Below are 23,358 nucleotides of genomic sequence, written 5' to 3'. Positions count from 1 at the left end.
GGGACTAGTGAGTTAGGGTAAGCCTGATAGAATTTTAATCTCCAAGCACGTTTATGTGAAAGGCACGTAACATTCGCGTGAAGCACCTTGCGATTCGTGACACACGGTCATTGAAACTATACTGGAGCAAATTGGAATAGCTAATGTATATATTTACAGATCTGCACAAAGAGTGGCCGATCATTTCTGTACTTGTCGTTATCATTATCAAAAACTGAATAGCTAGTGAAAGTCTTTGAAATTCTGGGTCAAAATGGACCCGGCCACCGCCATCCGATAGCCAACATTTCCTGCTTCTTTGAAACGTATCGAAACCCCTAACCGACGAAAACAAGTATCTTCTTCTATTCAAAATTAAATTATGGAATAACGACTAAATAAATGATAAATTTTGATAGATTGTAAATAAATTGTAGACAAAACAACGACCTTCGTCACTGTAAAATTGATCGAGCACTTTTATACTGAGAATCGACACGATTGCAGCCGACGCGTATGCAGGAGCGCAAAATAAATATAAATCACAAGTGTAAATTGACTGCAATGTAAACACATGTTTCCTTTCCTCCATCATGTTTCCGATAATGATCTCGGATTCGAAATGATCGTCGGGAAAGACTACGAGTAAACAGGCCAGACATAAGGCGGTACATAATTAAGGAGAAATGATCGCGTTTCGCGGTATCTCGCACGGCGGAATGAATATTTAATTGCGACGCGGCGATTAATTAGCGCGACTTGCGCGTGGATACACGTACCGCTGCTACGTTCTACGTCACGTCATGATTTATTTCTTTAATGATCTTAGATATGAAAGGGTGTTTTCACTCGAATAAATGAAGTTTTTGCCACGCTGACATTTATATTTTGTTCTATAGAAAATATTAACCCAATAAAGAAAAAAAAAAGAAATTTTTATTTAGTCCCCGTCTCTTGCAGTTTATTAATAATAAACAAATACTCAAAGTTAAAAAATAGAACAACGGTTAGGTAAAGGAGGAGAATAGTCACTTCTCTTGTGAAACGTGTTTAGAATACATTTTCGAAAGGTAGAAAAGTTTTCATTAGACATACTATAATACATTAACTACGCGAAGAAATAGAATGAAAACTATTATTGATAGTCCATTTAAACACCGTTTGAGTGGCACGGATGGCGGACATTAAGTGAGCAAAATTTCCCGAACCGGAAATGTCAGCGACCGTCATTTCTGTTTTGACAAACTTCACCTTCCACCCATGTTTTCACTTCATCATCGTTAGCCACTTCAGATGCTTCACGGATTGATCGTAACATGTTACAGGGTTATGACAACTGATTTATCACAATAGTGAACTGTTCGCTCCTCGTGGAAATGAGTTTTATAGCTAGACAAAATTAAAATGTCTCCCCTTACTAATATCAATTATCTAAAAATAGTTTGGTGTGTTGTTCATTCATTTTTGTTATAAATAGGGTAAGGGACCCAATTACTGTGCCTATGCTAATTTTACTTATTTTTAAAGCTTAACGAATATTAAACAACATTTAATCTCTTCTTTAATATTGATTATGTCCCTTACCCTACGTAAAACGCACAGCCTAGCAAGTGAATGAAGTGTTAATTGTTGCCCAAAGGTATTGTTGAAGCACGTGACACCCGTGACACGTTCGAAAGTTTAAACAACAGAGTACCAGGTATTGGATCTATTGGTTTCCACGACTAAAAACGAGAGGATACTAAAGTGGGTCGGTGTTATGGGAGAGGATACACACACTCGTCCCATTTCACTGGAAACAAATGCGCGCGGCATGACAATGGAAAAATTCTGTTTACACAGTCTGTCAGGTTATCGTTTGTTCACGTATGCGGAACACTATTGCTGTGGAAAATACTGAAGTAATGAGACTGTGCTCGGCTGCGGACAAACACTATTAAAAATTGTACAAAAATACGAAGGATTTTGCTTCTCGCTCTTTCCTTCCCATAATCCCCCCCTCCATATCATTGAGATCACTGATTAAAACGTTAAAATAATTAACACAATTAGTGTCACAACATTTAAGGAAGATTTTTCTGTTCAACGTATGCGAACATTTGTTTAGTACGAATAAAAAACCTCCTCTCTTGCAAATTATAGTCAATCTTTTTCTAAAAAAATCACGCAATGACACTTAGGTACTCATCAAAATCCACAGTTTCGTAATAACATAGTTAATATTGTATGCCAATATTTTTTCAACAATTTTAGTCCGCACAAAACTTGCGAATTTATTTACGATAAATGCAATTTCTAGATGTCACGAACATTTTATTGTTTTCTTTTATTTACTTTAAAAAAAATGTGCAGTTGCATGGATACTAGCAGCCTAAAAACGGAGAGAAGAAAATGTTTAATCAATTAAAAGTGAGAGCTTGCGTGATCTGTGCTTGAAAAAAAAAGCTTTCTATTGGATAGTTTGAGACGTTTCCAATGCGTGAAATACATTGAAGTTGAGCACCAGTCGATAGTGTGAGCGTCCTATTGAATGACATTCCCGTCAAGTATGTCAAATGTCCGTCCATATATAAACCTTTATGAAGCGGTGCATATCTGTTATTTCTCTGTCATAGTTTATAGAGGCGCTGTATAAACAATATAAGTGTATACCCGATGCAGTCGTCCAGTGCATCCTCAGTTCATTTTCTGACGCGTTCTCCAACGGAACGAGCTATCCTCGCTACCGCGTTGCAAATACGATTTTTTACAGTTTAATCGATTTTTAATTACTCGATGTTCCACTTTACGCAACAGTCTATTCTGGAATTCATATCGAATCATTCTATCTAAATATTCTCTTTACCATTCGATTTTCTTCTATTTATATTTTTCTACGATACAGAGTGTGTTTGCTAAAATGATCGTAGAAATGCACAGAACGGATTTACTTCTGCATCGATAGTAATCGTTACACTATTTTCTTCTGTTGTGTAGACTACGATGGTTCTATGTTCACACGAATATGTCGAAATATAGTAGTGATACACGAAACATACTGAACACTATGCGGCCGATTAATTTGTCGATGGAGAAAACTCCAAAGATTTTGTCAATCAATGTCGGGTATGTACAAATATAGTGGTTTCACATTTGTTGATTGTCCTGTCGATTTCATTAAAATTCAGGCGCTTGTTGGCTTTTTCATCAATTCTTTTATATGTTTACTGTCGTTCCTAACAACGAAATATAATTTCACTTTACTGAAAACCAGGCTGAATAAATAATTTGGGATGTCATTTCTGCTGCACACTACTTACAATTGGAAAATTGCTGTGTTCATATTTTCCGAATACAATTAAATCATGGTCTATTTTACTTGAGAAATAAATTAGAGGTATATATCGTAATATAAAATAACCTGTCAGTTTACAAATAAAATTGCTATTATTATCGAACAGTTCATTAACAAACCATTGGTTTCCTAATAGCTACCAATAGGTGAAGTATTAAAATAATTTCAGGATTAAACATTTTAGTGAAACTATATTATTTCGAAAAATTGATTATCCAAACTTTTATGTCAGACACTCATCTGAAGTTTCCTATTGAACAATGATACTAATTATAAGTAACAATTTTTTGGAAATTTTACAGATATAAATGTATTTTCTTCGTAGCTCGGAAATGATAAAAAGCAAATTTAGTTGTCATTCATTCGCTCTGCTCATAAAAAATGTAAAAGAACATATAAAAGATGCAGCAAACATGAATTCAATCACGATCAAATATTTAGAATTTTCAAAAGAGTATTACGAAGTTTACTATACTTTTTACAGGATAATCTTCTGTAGTAAACTAGCTTCTCTGTATACTATTAAAATAAACTGATAATTGTCGCGATGCAACTGGCTGTAGGTAATTGCAGCGAGTCACGCACACAGGCTGATCGCATCGTAAACGCACCGTATTGTTCGAATGAAGTCGGCAAACAAAATCAGCGGGTTTCATAGCTGCATCAATTGCGCAATTTTTCCTGATATTCGAAAAAATGATTCCAGCAAAAAATCCAAAAATATTCTACTTAACGGAATGCCACAAAAGCAATTTCACGAAACAATATAAAATTGAGGCATTCAATTTAATTTATAGTGAGGGTTCGAAATGTTTAGATAGTAGTCGAAGCCACGCCTCTGCGGGGAAGCCACGCCTCTGCATTTATTTGTCACGTGAGCCAGCTACGGGCTACCCCCACTCCCCTAAGTCACTTTTCCGTAGCTTTCCCAGAGTCGCCAGATCGAGACTTGTTCTCCCACTCTAATTTCCCCTTCTACCGCCCTAACCTGAATTTTCATCGTCATAATCGACTCACATGACTCAGGTGTTATGGGAAACTCACTCGACTCTCGTTATTGGCTGGAAGGATGTTTGCTCGGAGGCGCATATTAGCTAGACGGATACGAGGAAACCCATTAGATTTATGACAATAGAAGATTATCACTGAAAGCGACCAAGATCATTCGATAGACGCGAACCTAGCGGAAGTCTTCATTAGTTATCCGTATCACGGTGAGCGTTATTATCGCTTCGTTATCTGTTCCCCCATTATTCTAAAGCGAAAACGACAGACTCTATTTTATACGGCTTTACGAGTGGAAACACTTCCCGTTGTTTTCGAAGATGGAGTAGCTCGATCACGGTAATGTCTCGATATATGCGAAAAAGATGCGCACGATAATTGCGAAAAACGAGACGATACTAATCCAATAACAAAACTTGCTTGTAATCATTTTTTGGTCGAACTTTGACCAACATGTTTGCGACATTTTTCTGCTTAAGATGAGACCAAACACGATACAATTTGGATAGCGTCTAGATGTTTAATTCACGATTCATTAGCGCAGTATCATAAACGATAACAGAGGCTGATCTGTACGTAACTCGTTAATTCTTAGATGACCTCTGGGGATTAGTTTTTCTGAATCATTAATCCAGCCCGCGTAAAAGGACAATATGCGTGCTCGCGAGCATTTCAGTTGCAATAATACAACGTGCAATGTCGATATCGTACAGAAGGTTACCTGAAGGACAACATATTAAAATTTGTTCTTCTGTTGATAACCTTGAGGAAAATATTATCTTCTTTTCATGACATACCTCGTACGAACGTTATCTCCATTTCACTAGTTTTACGTTTCAATTAATGTCGTATTGTCTACAAACGCAATATTTTTAGTGTGGCAGATGCGTATTGATAGAACCGTTCTTCAAGATGTACGAATAGGATACAATAAAACATTGACCTTGACCTAATAGTCGACACTCCGCGGGGAAAACCTAGCTTTATGATAAGTTTTCTGATAATTTTTATAATGCTTAGGCGACGTAGTATTTGTTTAGACCGTCAATGTTATCTTTTTTAGCGTATATCATTTTACCCTCGAGTGCAGAGAATTTCTATTATTATGCTTCGCTGATAACACTTCGGATACGCCATTCTGTGCCACTTGTAAAAATATTGTTTTAAATAAAATAAAACTATTAAAAAGTTCCGTAACTCTTTCAGTCTCTGCTTCGAACTCTACCTCGCAAGGGAACATATTCAATTTAGGCGAGCCGATTTTGATGAAACTTATGTGAGAGATACAGTCTTTCCTCGATACATGTCACAAATTCCTGATAAAAGTCGCACAATTATCCCCGTGGGGTGTACGACGTTCAGCGTAGATCAAAGAATAGTATCTCCTGGACGATGTATGTCGCTGACAAGACCCGAGCTGTTGACATATATCGAGAAAACACTGTAGTTAAATATTTCAATTGTCAATTATCCGCTTTAAAGGGGTGAAAACAGCCCTCAAAGTTGGGGGTCAAAAAATTCAATTTCTTTCGGAGATGATTCTCGAGATATCACAAAAAAATTTGACCCCCCAACTTTGAGGGCTGTTTTCACCCCTTCAAAGTGAATGGTTGACGATAAGAAAGAAACACGTGTGAAATATTTTTCGAAGAATTACGTCTCGCATAAGTTTCATCAAAACCGGCTTGTGTAACTGGAATATGTTCCCTTGTCAGATTCAATGTTTCCGGGCAAGACATATTGTAGCAACTCGAGGGAACGCTTACTTGCTCTAGCATGAGGAAAACAAATCATTTTGCGCCGCGAGCAAGAGTTATGCTCGTTCGCGAGGGCCGACAGAGGCGACGCGACGTTTCCGATGATTGTACAAGCAGACGTTTATTGAGCTTCCGCCGTGTGTAAAACACCCTCCACCCTTTCGCCCCTGACGCATGATAAAACTCTGAAATAACGAGTTTATCTTCTGTACGCCATGCGATCCTGCCTCGTGCACACCGTCGATCGCGACGCGCCGCTGATAGATCAATGCGCTCACGAATTCATCGCAAAACGATCGCACCCGGATTAATTCGCGGTTCGTTTTATATTTCGCGAACCGAATGACGCGAGTGCTGCTACGCGGAACCCACCTCTCGTCAACATTCGTGTCGCCTATCGCATAATCGGTATAATTGCCACGTGCTTCTCCGCGACCTGTTCTTTGTCAGTGGAAGTTCGTGTGTGCAGTCAGTTTTTGCGAATGACATTTTCAGATCGCCCAGGGACGTTGCGACATTCCGGAAACTCGACAATCTGAAGTCCACTCTGGTGGCTCCTGAGAGTAAGTTTCCTCTGAAATCTGTGAGCCGTGTGCAATGCAAAAATTTATTAAGTTATGAATAGACGGCGGGATTTTAGTAGACAAAGTGTGGACAATTTTTATTCTATCTTTATTCCCCCCTTCTCAGTTGTACCGCCAGTCTAAAATGTATTTGAACACTCCGGTTCTCGAGAAAATTGTTAACATTTGGATTATGATGATTTTGATAACAAGGCAAGAAAATGTGATTGTTTAATCAAATTTGTAGTGTCAGGCCCAGCAGTGCCCTCCGACAACGCTTTCAATCCTCAAACCGACAGTTTGCACGCGTCTATGAAGCCGATCATTATGTTGGCTCAATGTTTCTCCATGTTTCCTGTAAGCGGTGTCAACACTCCGGATGCATCGTACCTCAGGTAAAGTTTTCCTATACAATTAGCAATAAGTGTTTTAAAAACAATGTCGTACTGTCGAGTCTGATCGAAAAATTTTTGTCTGGGGTTCTTTCGAAAGAATGTACGGTATTTACTCTATACATGTCGCAAATATCTAGCCGATAGAAGTCCCAGAACTATCCCCACTGCCGCAAATTTCGGCAGTCCACTTCTATTGCTAATAAACGTTCACTTGTTTGTTCAGGTTTACCTGGCGCAGTCCGAAGATCATATACTGTGCGATCTCATTGGTTGGAGCGATGACGTTGACGGTTTTCAACATTATGAGGATGGTCACAACGACAGTCAATTCTACTAAAATGAGTAAGGAAAAAGAATCGTTTATTTACTACGACGAACTCTCGGTTAATCATACCAGCTCACTTTCAACTAATTGTATCATTGAAGTAACAGCTTGCTTTTTTCAAATGTGAACTAGCCACCTTCGTATTCAATGGAACGAACCTAATTGCATCCGTCCTTTTCTTAAAATTGGCGATGCAGTGGCCCTCGTTGATGCTGACGTGGGAGAAGCTCGAAAAAGAATTTTCCAACCGTCATAGGAAATTGTCGAAAACAAGCTTGTCCACCAAATTCAAGATTGTCACTATAATAGTGATGATACTGGCTTTAGGTAAGTAATATTTGTATTACCGTAACTTTTCACTGTTTTCATTGCGTGCAACCCTGCATGTACGTGTCGCACGACGTGTTAAAAATTCTGGAAACTTGTAGCCAGATTCGTTGGAGACTCCTCTAGCAAGTACTTGACCATGAAAGTCTCTCAGCACTTAATAACAAAGAACTGAACTCTTAATTGGCGCCTCGCAGCTCGATACGGATATCTGGGTCATCTGCTCTAGGTTAACAGTATTCGATACAAGTAGCGTTATTCGAATAGTGCGCATAATTATAAATTTCGAGACACAAAACACCGGTTTCTATGTTTAGCATTAGAACCACTTGTACTTCATCCCTCATTTTCGCAGCTCGATGTATCCCTCGCGTGTCAAATTATCACAATGGTCTAATAAGTATTGATAAGACATAAATACTCTCGCATAATTTTGGGTTTCATTTTGAATCACTTACTTGTTCACAGTGGAGCATGGCTTCTCGATTCTTCATGGCTTCAACAAAGCCCAAGAATGCGCAAATTTTCAGGGGAGTTCAGACGTCGTCGGTGTTTATTTCGAGTCCCAGTTTCCACAGGTGAAAAGGCGTCCCAATTTTTAATTGTGTTAAATTAACAGAGCCTTTTGAATATTAATGGGGGTGTATTATTAAATGACGCCTTTGTTCTTCAGGTATTCTCTAAAATCTCGTACAGCTTGTGGATGGGAATTATAGTGGACCTCATCAACATTCTGAGCACATTCTCTTGGAACTTTGTCGACCTGTTCCTCATCTTAATTAGCATCGCTTTGGTGGAGCAGTTTCGTCAACTGAACAATCGTTTGTACTCGATAAAAGGCAAGGTGAGTCGTTTAATTGAAAATTTGTATAGTTACCGGGCTGTCAGGCGATCATAATTATTCTACAGTATAGTATTGTGTATGATATAAAATTTAGAATTAATTCTAGAAATTTATTAAATTTATCATTTATATACTAATTTATTAAACTTATTGAAAGGAGAAGTAACGTAGCTCCTGTTCCTTGCAATCGCTGCAGAAATTTTCATTTCGCATGAAGATCCGCGGTTTGGATATAACATTTATGCTCGTACAAATATCGATTCGAATCGAAGTGCGACAAAATCGGTTTTGCAACACTCACCGTGCAGCGAATGCGATGTCAACAACGGAGGGACAATCGTAGTATCGTTTCTAATGACGAATCTTGGTCGTTAGTATCATTTCATTGTTAAGGCGATGCCAGAATGGTGGTGGGCCGAAGCGAGAAGTGACTACAACCACTTGGCAAGCTTGACAAGGCAATTGGACTCTCATATCTCCATTATGGTTCTTCTCTCCTTTGCCACCGATCTCTACTTCATCTGCATACAACTTCTCTTCTCATTCAAGTATGCCTAGCGCGCAATAAATGTTAGTCGTGCGAACCGTGTCGTCGCTTTGTTTGGGACATCTTGTCTCAAGTATTTTTTCCTTATTTTGCAATCGACTTTAATATCAGCTTGGCCAGTTTGAACTGGCGTCTTCATTTTGTTTTAAACAAAAAAGGAAACCGTGAAGACTTTGTGGTCAACCCAATACAGTGTTTACTCGATATATGTCCACAACACGGACCTACCCAGGGACATATATCGGCTAGAAGATCTGCCGAACGTAGGAAAGTACAGCGAAGTTCACAATTATTAAATTTTCTAAATTTCAGAACAAGGATCCTTGGTCGGATTTGATAATTTTATTGTACTTGTGCGGTTTAGTTGCTTTTATTTGAAACTTGCGATTGCTTCGTTATTTTTCAGTGTCCTCTTCTCGTCGAAAATTACGAAGATAATTCATTTTTTTTTTTAATTTTGAAACAGTCCGATGCGGGGCATCGTTGAGAAAATTTACTTCGGATTTTCCTTCGGCTTCCTGTTGGCGAGGACAACATTGGTTTCTTTGTACGCGGCGTCGATTCATGACGAATCCTTGCTCCCGGCTCCAATTTTGTACAGCGTGTCTGGAAGCAGTTTTTCTACGGAAGTAAGATTCTCATTTTGGTCCTTCTTGCAATACTAAATTACTTTCCGAATGTGTCATCCGAACCTGTGTCATCGGGCTTAGAAATGTTCCATTTTTCACGCATAGTCGACGTTCTTCTTTTCAAACCTATCGAATTTTGTGAAAAGCATGGTCAAAATTCACGTGAATAAAGCTAAAATCCTTAATAAAATTCTGCCGATGTACAGAAACAAATTTACAATGATTGTCAGTATTTCCAATGTTGATCAAAACCTCCCAAGCGATAAAAATGTTTGTCTGCATATGTTATAAATAAAATTTTCTATTTTTATTTTCGCCAGGTAATGAGATTCTTAACTCAGGTGACGACGGACAGTATCTGCTTGACAGGCATGAAATTTTTCTCAGTGACCAGAGGCCTCGTGTTAACGGTGCGTATCAACCGCCATAACTCCGTATCTCGATGCATTTATCTGTAGACTTTTATCATGAAGATCAGGATATTTAATTACACGAAGAATAACGTTTTTCCTTTGTTTTGCTGGTCACGTAACAAAAACTTGCAAATTGCTCTCTGCTTACAAAACTATACAATTTTTCCTTCTCTTCTTTCAATGGGAATGGGAATTACTCATTGATAATACGTTGCAGGTTGCAGGGACCATAGTCACCTACGAATTAGTCCTCGTCCAGTTCAATTACGCCCAGCAAATTGACTCGACGAACGTAACGAACGTTTGTGAGGTGAAGTAAACGCGTTTTCAAACACCTTCCAAGACGCTGTCAAAAAGCGTAGAAGATTTTCCAATTTCTCCCCTCCCAGCCTTTCACCCCGCCTTGGTTTTTCTTCGTTTTGTGTGCATACGTGTGGAATGTTACGGTATTGTATAAAGCTGCTGTATATAACAACGTTCTGTGAACTACGCCATGGAGTTCTAACTTGTTCCTCTCCGAAAGTAGCGTGAAAGTAGAGTGGGGGTAGTATCTAAGCGGGGAAGGAGCAGAGTGTCGCCAGGTGAGGGGAGGGAGCACGAATGGAGGGGAAAGAGTTACCCTCTCTTTGCCAATACCGGAGAAACTTCAGGAACAGCGCAGTAGAAGGGGAAATTAGAGTTGGGGGGACAAGTCTTGATCTGGCAACGCTGGAAGAAGCTGCGTATGGCTCGCGATCCACAAGTTAGAACCACAGTTGCCAGATCAAGACTTCTTCCCCCACTCTAAGTTCCCCTTCTCCCACTCTACCGCCGCGGCCCGGTCACGTGACGCGTTCCGGTACTGGCAGAGAGGGGGTAACTTTTCCCCCTCAATTCGTGCTCCCTCCCCTCACCTGGCGACATTAATTAGAACTCCCTGAGCTACGCTATCGCCCCCAAACTCCTCAACCTGGCTCTTTCTTTCATTTTTACTGTGATTGTTATTGTTCAACCATATGTGTATTATATGTATAGTGTATAAAAGTGTTGTATAATTCATCTCACAATCGTGTACGACTGTATAAACACGTATGCTGATACTACACTATGTATGGAACATGTACTTAGAGTATTATATTGATAGTCATATACTGAAATATCATAAAGGTTTATTTTACACGGAACGAAATTTCCGAGAGATTTAGATTTAATGATTTCTTTAGAGATTTTATTTTTCGTTAATTAATTGTACATTACACGGTTATAATTTATTGCGAGAATGTCTCAGATATGTTTATAAGAAATAAAAGCATGCATGTAATATATAAATAGAATGTTTATTACTATTTAATGCACCTGTTTACACTGTACATACAAATAATGTAAATAAAATACCAGCAAAAAGATCGTTCAATTATCATTGGACTCTGCACAATTATTAACACGTTCAAGATCGGCAAATTTTGTAAAACTGTTTCCTGATGATACTTTTCTACTCTCAGTTTAATTAATAGTAATTAGACTCGTGTTAAAATCAGATAAGGATATTGACACTTATTTTATAGTTTGCCTCATTTGTAACATAATATTTCCGCCTATAATCCAATAACAGACTAATGATGATGGAATCAGTTAATGACGTAACAGTTGCGTCACCGGTCTTGAGTGTGTTAAGTCATAATCCCTTCCACATTTAACATTTTACCTGTTGCAAGATTAATTTACAGATTAATAGTCTTATTATTTATATGGGAACACAGTATTAAATAGGTCAATGACAATTTTCTTGTCAATAATAATTCCTAACAAAGTTTTATTCAATCGTTTTGCTGGAAATATCTCGATTAATAAATAAAATTGCTACTGAAAAATTCATGAAAAAACTACAAAGTTTGTTAATTGTTGATTTATAGGACATTATTAGACAACCTCCAGTAGGTAAAGTGTTAATAATGTGTTTTTTAATCTGTACAAAAGGATAATCGAGGTATTAAATGAAACTTCTTGTGCACATATGTAAATAGACAACAATGACCAACGGTCTCATAATTTTTAGATTAATAAAAAACTAACATGAGAAGCAAGTGTAAAGAATGTTTTATACTAATGTCATTGTTATAGTAACAATAGTTAAAAGTTTCTGTTATAACTAGGTGTTAAATAAACTTTTATTTCGGCCTATATAGGTTTCCGATTTGGGGATTTAAGTGGACAAGATCCCGAAGGGGAAAAACGTATTTTTATTTCATGATTCATAGGTGTGTATATTTGCTCGAAGTACAAGCGATACATAATAAAATTATTAACTGAATAAAAAGAAATACATTCTTGTTATTATAATTGCCGATTTATTTGTTTATTGCAGTTCTTCTTGCTGGATGATTTCGCAGATCGAAAAACCTCGACGAACTGTACAATTTTCGAAAATACACTTTGCGTGGCACTACAATAAGAGAAGAACTGATGTGACAATAGTGAAAGAAGTTCTCAACCACATCTTACATTTGGTTTATTGTGTTTTATACGTATAATAATACATCGAGTATCTATTCACGTAATTCGCGTTTTTTTTTTATATTTACAGTTGAATATTTGAAGAACTATTCAAGATAAAAATGCAGTTTGAATTTTCAAAGTGTATGATATTTTTCAAATAGTACCACGACCAAGACAATTGTCTAGAAATTTAATTAAATGTTCCTTGACCCTTATGTCAGTACCTGGGTACCTATTTTATATTTGTCTTAAAAATTTTATAAATGTTCTTCCCTGGATAATTATAATTCGATTAATGTTAGAAACACCAACAAACACATTAAAACCTTGAAGTCTAACGACTACAATTCTATTGAACATCGTAGAAAATGTTAGATATTAACACAAGGATTACAGAATAAATTTGCAATGTTAATTATTCATGTTTCCATTATATTTTATATTTAACTCTGGAAAGGAGGGACGGGCGAGGATTGAAGACACTGTATAGTGCACAAAAGATAGAAAAAGAAATTACAAAATGCTCGCATAACAGAGAAATAGGATCACGAGGGTTCAGGTGAGAAAAATAGTGTACATTATTGATTATTGGTACCGAAACATTTGGCAATGTATAATCCTAAGTGTGGCAATCGCGTGTCAAGTGTAGACCCTTGTTCGTACTGAGTGCGGGACGAGTATATAGTGAATTCGTGAAACACTGTGATGTGCCAAACGGCGCGAAGCTCCTAAGTGTCGAACGCCAATATTTCGGATACTATGCTGATCGATTCTTCCCGATTCACTATAATGCTTGAGTTTGGCACTCGTGGCGCGTTGTTGATATCACCGAAAGGTACGATTGATTAACTTTTACCGTTGAACTGCAAGAGCACGACTTCGTATGTTATGACCGCGCCTGCCATCTATAAATAAACAAGGTTCTGTACATTACATTGTTCAGCAATTTTTCATTATTATTCTTTTAATAACCAGTAGGAATAACCGGTGCTAAATTAAGTTAAGTGAAAATTATAATTTAAAGTCATACAATGAAGTAGTACAAGTTGAAACTGGAATTTGGCAGTTGGGTTATAATTTAAAAAATACTGAATACGAAGTAGTGTGGTCATACCGCTAGCATGAAATTTCTCGTGATGGAGAAAAATCGCAATCCCGTCAATGCTACCTCATCCGTGGCCAATTGGTACTGCAGTCTCTGCGTCTATTAAAAAAAGTTGATTGCATTATTATCAAAGAAACATAAATCTACGTAAAAATGTGTGTAGGTCTATTCTATTTCAGTATATATACAGGATGAAACTCCCACGATGATAGTTCCTTTCACCAGGAATTCAGTGACCATTACTCAAGGTCATTCAAGGTCACAGAAGAAACGTATAAGATATGAAATATGAAGCAGAATATACTGCTATCTTTGTAGCGTACCTCACAAAAATAAATCTTTTTAAATCTCTTGCGACCTTGAATGACCTTGAGTAATTATAGTCACTGAATTCCTACTGAAAGAAACTTGTTTTCCTTATGAATATATCCTATTCTTATATCTATTCTGCAAGCAATCATTACTAGACTGCGGGTTTTATATATTTATGACAACAATTAAAAAATCACATACAAAATTATAAAGAGGAGGAAAAAAAAATCGTACGGCAATGGATAAAGAATGTAATGTGACGTTACTAAAATAAATTGTGCGCTAATAAAAAACAGATTTTGAAAAAAGTTACCTCAATACCATAGCTGGACGTTGAACAATTGTACAAATACGGCAACGCTTGTTTACTCTCGTCATATATCCTCGCAGACAATAAGGTAACCGCGGTCGTGCGGCCGATGAGGAACGCGAACGAGCCGAAAAAGTATATTGCGTTCAAAATGGTGCTGTCTTCCGCGATTCTTGAAGCAAGAACGGAAGAACTTTCAATAACTCTTTCCGGTTAAACAAAGTTAACTAAACAGTTAATCAACAGCTTCTGATAAATATACTCACGAAAGGCCATTCAATAATTGCAGGCAAATGAAGTAGAGATTATTTGCGAAGGATAGGAAAGTAATTGGCGAAATGTAATTGTCCACTGTTTTCACGATGGAACTCAAGATGGCGTAATCTTCGCGAAGTTTGCACCAACCACCATGCGACCGGCTATTTCTCGAAGCGATCGCCAATTTCTTATTTAAAGACCTGTACCTTTCAGCCAGACCAGTGGACATCTAAAAACCACGTACTAATTTTTATATTTGACAGAGTGTGCGAACGATATTTGCATTCCAATTGCCAGATAGCTTTCATGCTCAATGGAGAACTGATAACAAAAGTCCCCTATTAATCAGCTTAACGCTAAACCTACCACCGCCGGTCAAAATGACCGGATCCAAATTATTTATTTACAATTACTAAAATTATGAAAGTTCTTTCACGGGAAGTGATTACATAAATATATTTAGGAGAGCATGTATTATAATGCGAACCCCACGAAATCTAAATAGTATCAGTTACTTTTAAGGCTCGGTGGGTTTAGTGTTAAGTAGATGAATAATATAATAATAATACTAAAATATCCTAGCGTACGAAAATATGAAATATGTACCAGCATAAGAAAGAGATCCGTAAAGTTCCACGTAAAGGTTGCCACTTTACTGATAAGAAAGATGTATAAACCGAAGACAAAATTATAGTCCACTGAAATCGAAAATCACTGCAATAACACTGTTATATGTACAGATGTGTTATACGTATTTACATGTACAGTAGAACCTCCATTGTACGAACTAAACGAGGGACGAAAATGTTCGCATAAAATAATTTTCATATAATTTCTTAATAAAAAACGTCCACGTCAATTACAAGAAACTGGAACCGATTAATTTCATCGAATTCGACCGTTTTGGATTTCGCCCACTCATCAAGAAGGTTCTACGGTAATACAATAATTTCCTACAAATAAAATCTTACATATATCGAAGATGAAGAAATTCGATTTCAAACAGTATATTTCTAGGAAGTCGCGAAACGTGGAGTTGCGGTTCTCGCACCATTCGGTGTTCTCGACGTTGCTTAGCATGCTCAGAATATGCTCGACGAGTGCCAGCAACAGGACAACAGAACTAATGAAGAAGAATTTCCATCGAAGTCTCGGTTTCTCTGTGGAGTTGCTGCACAAAAGAAAGGAACGGAGATTATGCATAATCATTAATACACTGCGGATATTTATGTAAAATAAAAATTGTTCCAGTCAATTGTGGGAAACAGAAATCGAATAAAAGATGTATTTCTCCTTTCAATAATTTTAGTAAGCTGACAGTAATGGAACAGGAGTCTTAAATTCTTTTAATGTCATCCTAAAAAGATATTCTGACACAAATCTACAAAACTTTATTTTTTAAAGACAAAACGGAGATTCCATCCGGGTCCTGCATCGTTATCGCCGCCATAAAACCGTGCTCCCGCATGAGCATCCGTGGTGCAAAAACAAATTTTCTGGAGAAACAGTGTATGTAAATAAATGCGCAGTCATGCTAGTAGAAAACATATCAATTATCCTCCCTTCGGAACGTAATGTCGATTAATAGCTATCTAAAATCGCGTGTCGATCATCGCTGATAAAGGATGAAGAACACGATCAGTAAATGAACCATGTCACGCTTTACATCTGCACGATATTGACCTATCTATGCATTGTTCCATAGCTCTGTATTCGCATTGGAAGGACGACCATCGCGAAGATAGCCAGAAAAATAGAATCGAGCCCAGCAGGCTGTTCCCATAGAACACCGCGCCGACAGTTGCTGCACCTATGCCACCTGAAACACAATCAGTCAGTCACATTAGTCAACACAATCTACTTACACGATTTAACATTCTGTAGAAAAATAGAATCAAAAATCGCAATTTTATTGTCAGTAAAATAAACAATTGTTTACGTTCATTAGTGCACCCCGAATCTGGAAAAACATCAAAGTTTACGTTCTCTCTCTCAATAAAAAAACAGACTATAGAAGATGAAAACTTGATTTTAGTAAATACTTTGCTGGAAAAATCTCGTTAGTCAGTTGACGACACTTCCGTGACTGTACGGTGAAAAATACGACGACTTTTTTGTTGTACAGTAATAAATACGTCAATACGTCAAAGCCAGGGTTCAGAGTTTCGACTGTCACGCGAACTATGATTCTATCTCTCCCTCTCTCGATGGTGCCCACTTACTCGCCGGGTAACACACATAAAATCGCAATTTTCTATACTTTTACGGATTCTTATCTAAAAGGTTGAACTACCCCGGTTCCCAGAAATCATTTGTCCAACGATTCGTTAAACAATATTACCGGATATCTGGAGTTGCAAAGTGGTGCCACATAATGCGTTCACAAGTCAACACCTCGCGCAACGCGAGGATGACATTATTTCCTGAAACTTTTATTCCAATCAGAGTAAAAATCGCTTTACGCATTAAGTGCCACACCGATTCCCATAACAGTCACACAAAGTTAAAACGCAAAAATAAACAATAATACGAGAAAAGACAAAGTTTATCGTAACAATGATTTTTGGCATAAGAATGGAAAGTAACAATCTACTGTAGCGACTTTGAACTCAGTTTTCACGTTAACAATATGAAAAATAATTGCAAACAGCGGGAAGAATGTGGAACACTGTTTCTACGTTTCACGAGACAGTCTCACAATACTAATCATCACAGGACATGCAACCGTTAATGGAATTGAAGTCCTGTAGAAACCTTTGCGAACATAATTAACACGTTTGCATAACAGTTGATGGATTTGCATCTTCACACGAGTGAAGCACGAAAAGCAAATAAATAAATGCGATAGTAAATAATCGTGTGCATGATCGAAGAACCGAGCCAGTGAAGAGGAAAATTCCAGGTTAACGTTATATCAGTTTGAAAAAATGCTTGAAGAGCCATACCTACCACGAGTTTGAAAAGTTGAAGCGTTTAAAGATTTCAGCATGAAAATCAGTGATACGGCTGTCGCGAAAAGTAGCATCGCAATGATGCAAAAAGAGTAGATGGTGAGCACCGAGACTATGCTAAAACGAAGTGTCGATGGCGATGGACTTCGTACCCCAGACACCGGAAATATACCGAACACTTGAGCCATGTTTAAAATAGGCCCCATCGCACAGTGAAAACTTTCAGCGTTCTGTGAAAAGAAAAATAAATAACGTTATTACTACACAATTTTTCTAATTAGAAGTGCAAGTTCAAGCATAACTCTTTTCAGATGAATATAATTGTTTAAAACAATAAATATTGCAACCACCTATACTTAGAAATTATATGCTCGTATTCTGAAATTAAATACAAAAATACATATTACAAACACTTGTCGGTAGATTACGGATCTTTATGTATTTACGGTGAAAATAAGTTGGCGGAATAAGTGGGAGTAGAGACAAGAAAATTTAAAAAAATTATTTACTTATTAAAATTGATTAAGAACAGAAATAATTATATATAATATTTAACTAATTCGGAACTGATGCCGAAAACTTTCATTTCGCATAAAGATCCGCGGTCCCCTTATTAGAAAACCAGAGCCGAGAAACTTCTTCCCCACCGTCGTTATGCGAACCCCACCATTAGTATGCCGGTTCTCCCACTCTTCGGTTCCACTCCTAACTTGACTTTCATACGCTATTTTTTTCATAGGATACCAATCGAGTGGAGGGGGGACGCTGGTAGGAACTGAGAAGAGGGGAAAGAAACAGTGTGCGCAGTATAGCCAGATGAGGGGAGGGAGCACGAATTGAGGGGAAAAAGTTACCCTCTCTCTACCTGTACCGGGTTAGTCACGTGACGTTGTGACGCATGCGCGACAAAGAGTGGGGAACAGCGCGGTAGAAGGGGAAGTTAGAGTGGGGGAACAAGTCTTGATCTGGCATCAGTGAGTGTTGCCCGGCTCTGTCTTAAACACTAGATCCTCACGTCAGAATGCGGAGAATAGTTCCGTCGACGTTGATACTCATCCGTAGATAAACGCGTTTGTTCACTCATCCTTATCTCCCCGATAATATTGTCATATTTTCTTTGCACTGCCAACGGCCAAATTCTTTGATTCAGCCTCTTACTTCTACTAGGAATTTCATTAAGGGAGATCATCTCCATCTCCAAAAGCATGACTTAAATTGCGAGACGCACATTCGCATGACAACCATTATTTTCTGATCCGGACATAATCCTGCGAAAAATTGGAATTATTACGGGCTTAACAGGCGCAACCCCTTTCTTAAGTTTTTATCGTTCAACGCTCGGTTCGGATAAATTATTTCTATTATCAGAATTTGGGCGTGAAATTTTTGGATCTTTGCTGACGAAGATTTTTTTAAAATATAAAAGATATTTTTGTTAAGGATTCTATATTCAGAGAAAATACGTACTGATATGCTGTTATTTAAATAATTCTTTAAAGTTAGATTGACGGTGAAGAATATAAAACAACCAGTTTAACATTCTTTTCTTTGGAGCAAACGTTGGGGAACTATTGCCTATCTGTATGTGAAAATACTTACATACCCACACAATTTCGATTCACCGATCTGAATAATTTATTTCTAGTAATGAGTAATTTGTCGAAATCTAGATCATCGTTCATCTAAATTGTACTGCGATGGTCTCGATCACTGTACACACGCGTGCTCTAATAACAGATGTGGAAAACAAGCAATGAGATAAAACATTCAGAGATCACGTAACGCTTTGACATTTTTATAATACACGGTGGATTTAACATGAACCGATTGGGTTGCATATTGGCGGAAGGAATAATAATGCAAAGCACATCGTTCTTTGTGTGTTTATTAATGTTATAGCATTTAAGGGTTTATTGTCCAATATTTACTTAAACCGTAAGCAAAAAGAAATGCACGTAAACAAGATATGTAAAAGTATGCAATTAAGACTACCTGCTTTTAGAGATAAAATAATTTTTAGTTTATTGTACAGCATTCGAAAAGTAAAATTTTACTACTCAAATGTTTGAACTTTATCTTTTTAATCAGAAAAATCATATACAACTCCAGTCACTTTAAGGACCAATGTTGGGATTTATTATTAAATTACAGCCAAAATAACTTCATCAAACAATACTAAAAAGTACGTAAAGAATACATAATTAAATGAATAGTTAAAAGATCAATCGTTGCAATTTGGACAAACGAATGAAATGAATTTAATAAAGCCTTGTAATAAAATTCTGTGAAAGCTATGGACGAAACAATAAAACGCTTTTCGAAAAACCTGGTCAGAACTTACCGGCTAGCTCCGTTTACACGTTCCAAGCGTCCCACGCTAGTTTTGTAATTACTATAGTTCACATGTCGAGTCAGTAGCTGTAAACAATTGTACGTGACGTCATTTGAATCAAACAGAGTCAGATTCATTCGCGTTTTTGGGATAGTTAAAAATAGAACACGTCCAGATCTTTTTGTTTATCTCCGTTGACTCGTCTCATTGTAGGAGTTGAAATCGACGATTACAAGCACAATTAAATTGAACTTTGTGCAGTCATAAATAGCAGTGAATATTACAGTTGGACTCCTGTCCCCACTATGTAATTTGTAAAATTGATTCTTCTATTCCAAAAGCGTTCAAATCTTCACAGAAATACTGAAAGCTTTCAAGAAGCAAAAAAAAATTGCTTTGTTCAGCTATCTTCATTTAGCTAGCTCGATTTAATTATAATTTTTATAGCAGAAAATGTCTATTTCGCTCCAGTTTAATATTTAAAATTCCGTGATATCTGCGACGCCTTTTAGGATCGTAAATTTTCCGTGAATATTACTTCGGAAAGTTCAGCTTAGGCACAATGTAGCGATGGAAAATTGTGACATGATTAACTGCAGTTATCGCCACGCAAGCGAGAGGTGAATTTTTTTATTTTGCAGAATGCATCCGATATCGCATGCTTCCGATCACGATCGTTGTATCACGTTAATCGGCAACCTTAATTACGAAAAGCAACATAGCCGGGAACTTGCAAAAAACTCTAGATCGTAGCTGCGTCATTTGCCGCCGTTTACACGCTTCTTAATTAATTACCATACACTGTAACGTGACGCGCATTCGGCTCGACCGATAGTAACAATGCGGTATATTCCTGGAATGGGGGTGACAAATGTTTATTCAGGATGTGAAGTAATGTGTTGACGCTTCGGAGTCTTGTTAACTCGCCGCGTCTAAAGTTTTTATGGAACTTATTGTCCGTTGAAAATTTTTCAACAGCGCTTCGGGCCGTATCTTGACTTGAATATGACAACAAATGTCTGGTATAGTTAATCGGAGGACAGAAGACGTGAAAAATATTTACACAATGAAAACTTTGCATGATCCATACTTTACCGCACACGAACGACTTTGCACAACCCAACCTTGCAGAAATTACATATTAACCGCTGCCGGCAACGGTAATGATTTACTTTTTTATCTCTTATCAGTTCATAATATTATTGATTTCATAGCATCGCACAGTGCGACATTTAAACGGGGGATTCGGAACGAGAAAACAAAAAATGTGCATAGGGTCACTTCAAATATCTTCAATACTTATTTCAGTGTTCAATCGCACGCGATTACGTTTAAATAAACAATACCGATTTCGGGAACTATCTTTCCATTCTTTTTCAAGCGCCAAACAGTAAACATTAAACATAATCTCTCCCATTTCATTGGATATTGTGTTTACATTCAATGAAACAAATTTTTTAAAAAATTTATTTGAAAAAAATGAATAACGTCCAGTGTAGCAAAAAGAAACTTTTATAAGTTTTGTACTGTTTCCTTTTGAATTACTTTCTAAGGAAAGAAAAGAATTTGTTAACTGGAAACTAATTTTTCAGTAATTAGGTTTTGATGTATACCCAATTTTGACTAATCCTCTATCGATCTCTTCGGGAATTAATGTTTACATTTGTATAGTTTACCTAACACGACTAATGATATCACCGAACAACGATAAATTCGATTTTTGTTCACGGCATGCATGCGTCGACTTGCTAGAGCTGCATAATTATAAAATAAATTCTACTTACCGCATAAGGAGCTTAGGAAATTAATTAGACGCAAGATACGTTCCCTTGATGTCCCACTCCGGAAAATGACAACAACAAATGCAACAAGTCAAATTCGATACGGGAACAAAGAGGAATTCACTGTATGACAGTGCGAACGGATACTAACACGGAAAGTTTCTTGATTCAGAAGAATTGAAGTGTATACTCGGACCTGCGCTATGCATGCCAGATCAGATAGGTAGTTGTACTACTAGCTCCTCGCGGTTTAATGTTGATTATACGTTGGATTCGATATTCATTGAGATTTCGATACGTTAGAAGTGGTATATTTATTTGATTTTTTCATGGTAAAATACAATAAAAGTATATGTTTTTCTGATGATTTTTTCTGTATAAGAAATTAGGACTTATTCCCCTGAATAAGAGTCTGTTGGTATTATTTTTTTTATGGGAGATCCATTGAATACTCAAAGAGTTTTTAGGTTCAAATTTTCTACTTTATATCATGCTAAGAAGTTCATAACCACCCATGAAAATACATTTTAAAATCAGTTTGAGGTAACCACTCAAAATTCAACCATTTTTCTCAGAGTTATCGATCTAGATATATCAATTTTTCAGTAGAATTTCGAATATTTATTCAAACTTAAATAAATTTATAATTACGAGCGACCTTCCAGGTTTAATTTGAGTCTTCAAAAGTTTAAAAATTTCTATGGAAACATGTACATCCTAAAATCGATTCAAAGACCTCTTCACAATCGAGTTAATTTTATCCGAAGTGATGGACTGGTTTTATCCATCTTTCATGTTTAGCATTTTCTTCTAAATAAATGGGAATGGTTATTGTTTCACATTGTAAGGAAACAATTAAATCTACCATCGTCTAATATTTTATAACTTTATTCAACTTTCTTATATTCTAACGCACTAAAAGTATCAAGCAGTCATAGGTAACATGTTAAACTACTTTATTGCTTTACCAGAGAGCACGTTGCACACCGGCTAATTTATTATAATCTGCTAAATGACGGAACATTATTCTTGATAATCTCCATCTCGGAACATTACCACGGGCACGAGAAGTTAATACGCAACGGAATGTTAACTGCCTTAATGCTGTTTGACGAGGAATTGTCTCATCTATTTGTTTACCAGCAAGTTCCTGAAGCATAAAACAAATCATGTTAGTAGAAAATTATTAATGCTTTTAACCCCTTACGCTACATATTATTTTATGGTTATAGTGACTACATAGAACTTCTTTGTCGTTCATAGTTTTTTAGTTTGTTTCACACATTAAGGTTAGGTTTACCTACCCGAATTTCCACTGGTAAAATATCGTTTCTTTTTAGAGCAACTAGTCGTAATCGCTCTGGAGCATGTTTTTCGGCCAATTTTCTTCGTTTAATATCTCGAATCATCCACCGGCCAACATATTTGTTACGTATTTGCTGAAACTGATCACACAAGTACATCAGTTACAAGACAGTATTCACGCTTACGTAATACAATATATACAACTATATATTTTTATGACATCTTCAATACTGTAAAAATTTATTAATACTTACACCAGATAGTGTAGAACTTGCATTTTTTAAAAGAACATTTGAGAAACTCGTCAATCTACTTGTTATTGTCGCCATGCTTGACACCTCTGTTTATCTTCAAATTGATGAAAATACGCCACCTAGCGCAAAGTCTGTAAAGTGTGATTATTTGAAACAG

At 36.9% G+C, this 23,358-nt stretch overlaps 3 protein-coding genes across 4 annotated transcripts; 1 reads left to right on the top strand and 2 right to left on the bottom strand.

Moving 5' to 3' along the window:
- The first annotated feature begins 2,470 nt into the window (after window positions 1–2,470).
- On the top strand, window positions 2,471–10,609 carry LOC143355173 (gustatory receptor for sugar taste 64f). Of its 2 annotated transcripts, none has more exons than XM_076789766.1 (11): window positions 2,471–3,084; window positions 6,571–6,638; window positions 6,886–7,033; window positions 7,257–7,375; window positions 7,491–7,685; window positions 8,154–8,263; window positions 8,359–8,529; window positions 8,905–9,077; window positions 9,543–9,705; window positions 10,026–10,115; window positions 10,336–10,609. In XM_076789766.1, exons 1-11 carry the CDS (start codon window positions 2,984–2,986, stop codon window positions 10,435–10,437), a joined length of 1,440 nt encoding a protein of 479 aa, XP_076645881.1. In that variant the 5' UTR covers window positions 2,471–2,983; the 3' UTR covers window positions 10,438–10,609. The 2 variants fall into 2 exon arrangements, with proteins under 2 accessions (XP_076645881.1, XP_076645882.1); XM_076789767.1 differs by having other exon boundaries at window positions 2,474–3,084; window positions 8,923–9,077; window positions 10,336–10,608.
- Window positions 10,610–12,014: 1,405 nt separating this feature from the next.
- Window positions 12,015–21,770, bottom strand: LOC143355172 (gustatory receptor for sugar taste 64f). Its single transcript, XM_076789764.1, has 11 exons — window positions 21,646–21,770; window positions 19,871–19,947; window positions 18,545–18,797; window positions 17,528–17,759; window positions 16,262–16,397; window positions 15,550–15,749; window positions 15,185–15,276; window positions 14,587–14,807; window positions 14,324–14,492; window positions 13,708–13,797; window positions 12,015–13,498 (listed from the first exon to the last, which is right to left on the bottom strand). Exons 3-11 carry the CDS (start codon window positions 18,734–18,736, stop codon window positions 13,439–13,441), a joined length of 1,392 nt encoding a protein of 463 aa, XP_076645879.1. The 5' UTR covers window positions 18,737–18,797; window positions 19,871–19,947; window positions 21,646–21,770; the 3' UTR covers window positions 12,015–13,438.
- Window positions 21,771–22,514: 744 nt separating this feature from the next.
- On the bottom strand, window positions 22,515–23,358 carry Mrps14 (mitochondrial ribosomal protein S14). Its single transcript, XM_076789763.1, has 3 exons — window positions 23,202–23,358; window positions 22,947–23,087; window positions 22,515–22,792 (listed from the first exon to the last, which is right to left on the bottom strand). The coding sequence occupies exons 1-3, from the start codon at window positions 23,274–23,276 to the stop codon at window positions 22,607–22,609; spliced, it is 402 nt and encodes a 133-aa protein (XP_076645878.1). The 5' UTR covers window positions 23,277–23,358; the 3' UTR covers window positions 22,515–22,606.

The sequence above is a fragment of the Halictus rubicundus genome, chromosome 6 (genome assembly GCF_050948215.1).
Source record: "Halictus rubicundus isolate RS-2024b chromosome 6, iyHalRubi1_principal, whole genome shotgun sequence".
In the NCBI taxonomy this organism is placed as follows: Eukaryota; Metazoa; Arthropoda; class Insecta; order Hymenoptera; family Halictidae; genus Halictus; species Halictus rubicundus.
Note: the sequence above shows the minus strand (reverse complement) of the source record. Positions and strands in the feature narration are given on the sequence as shown.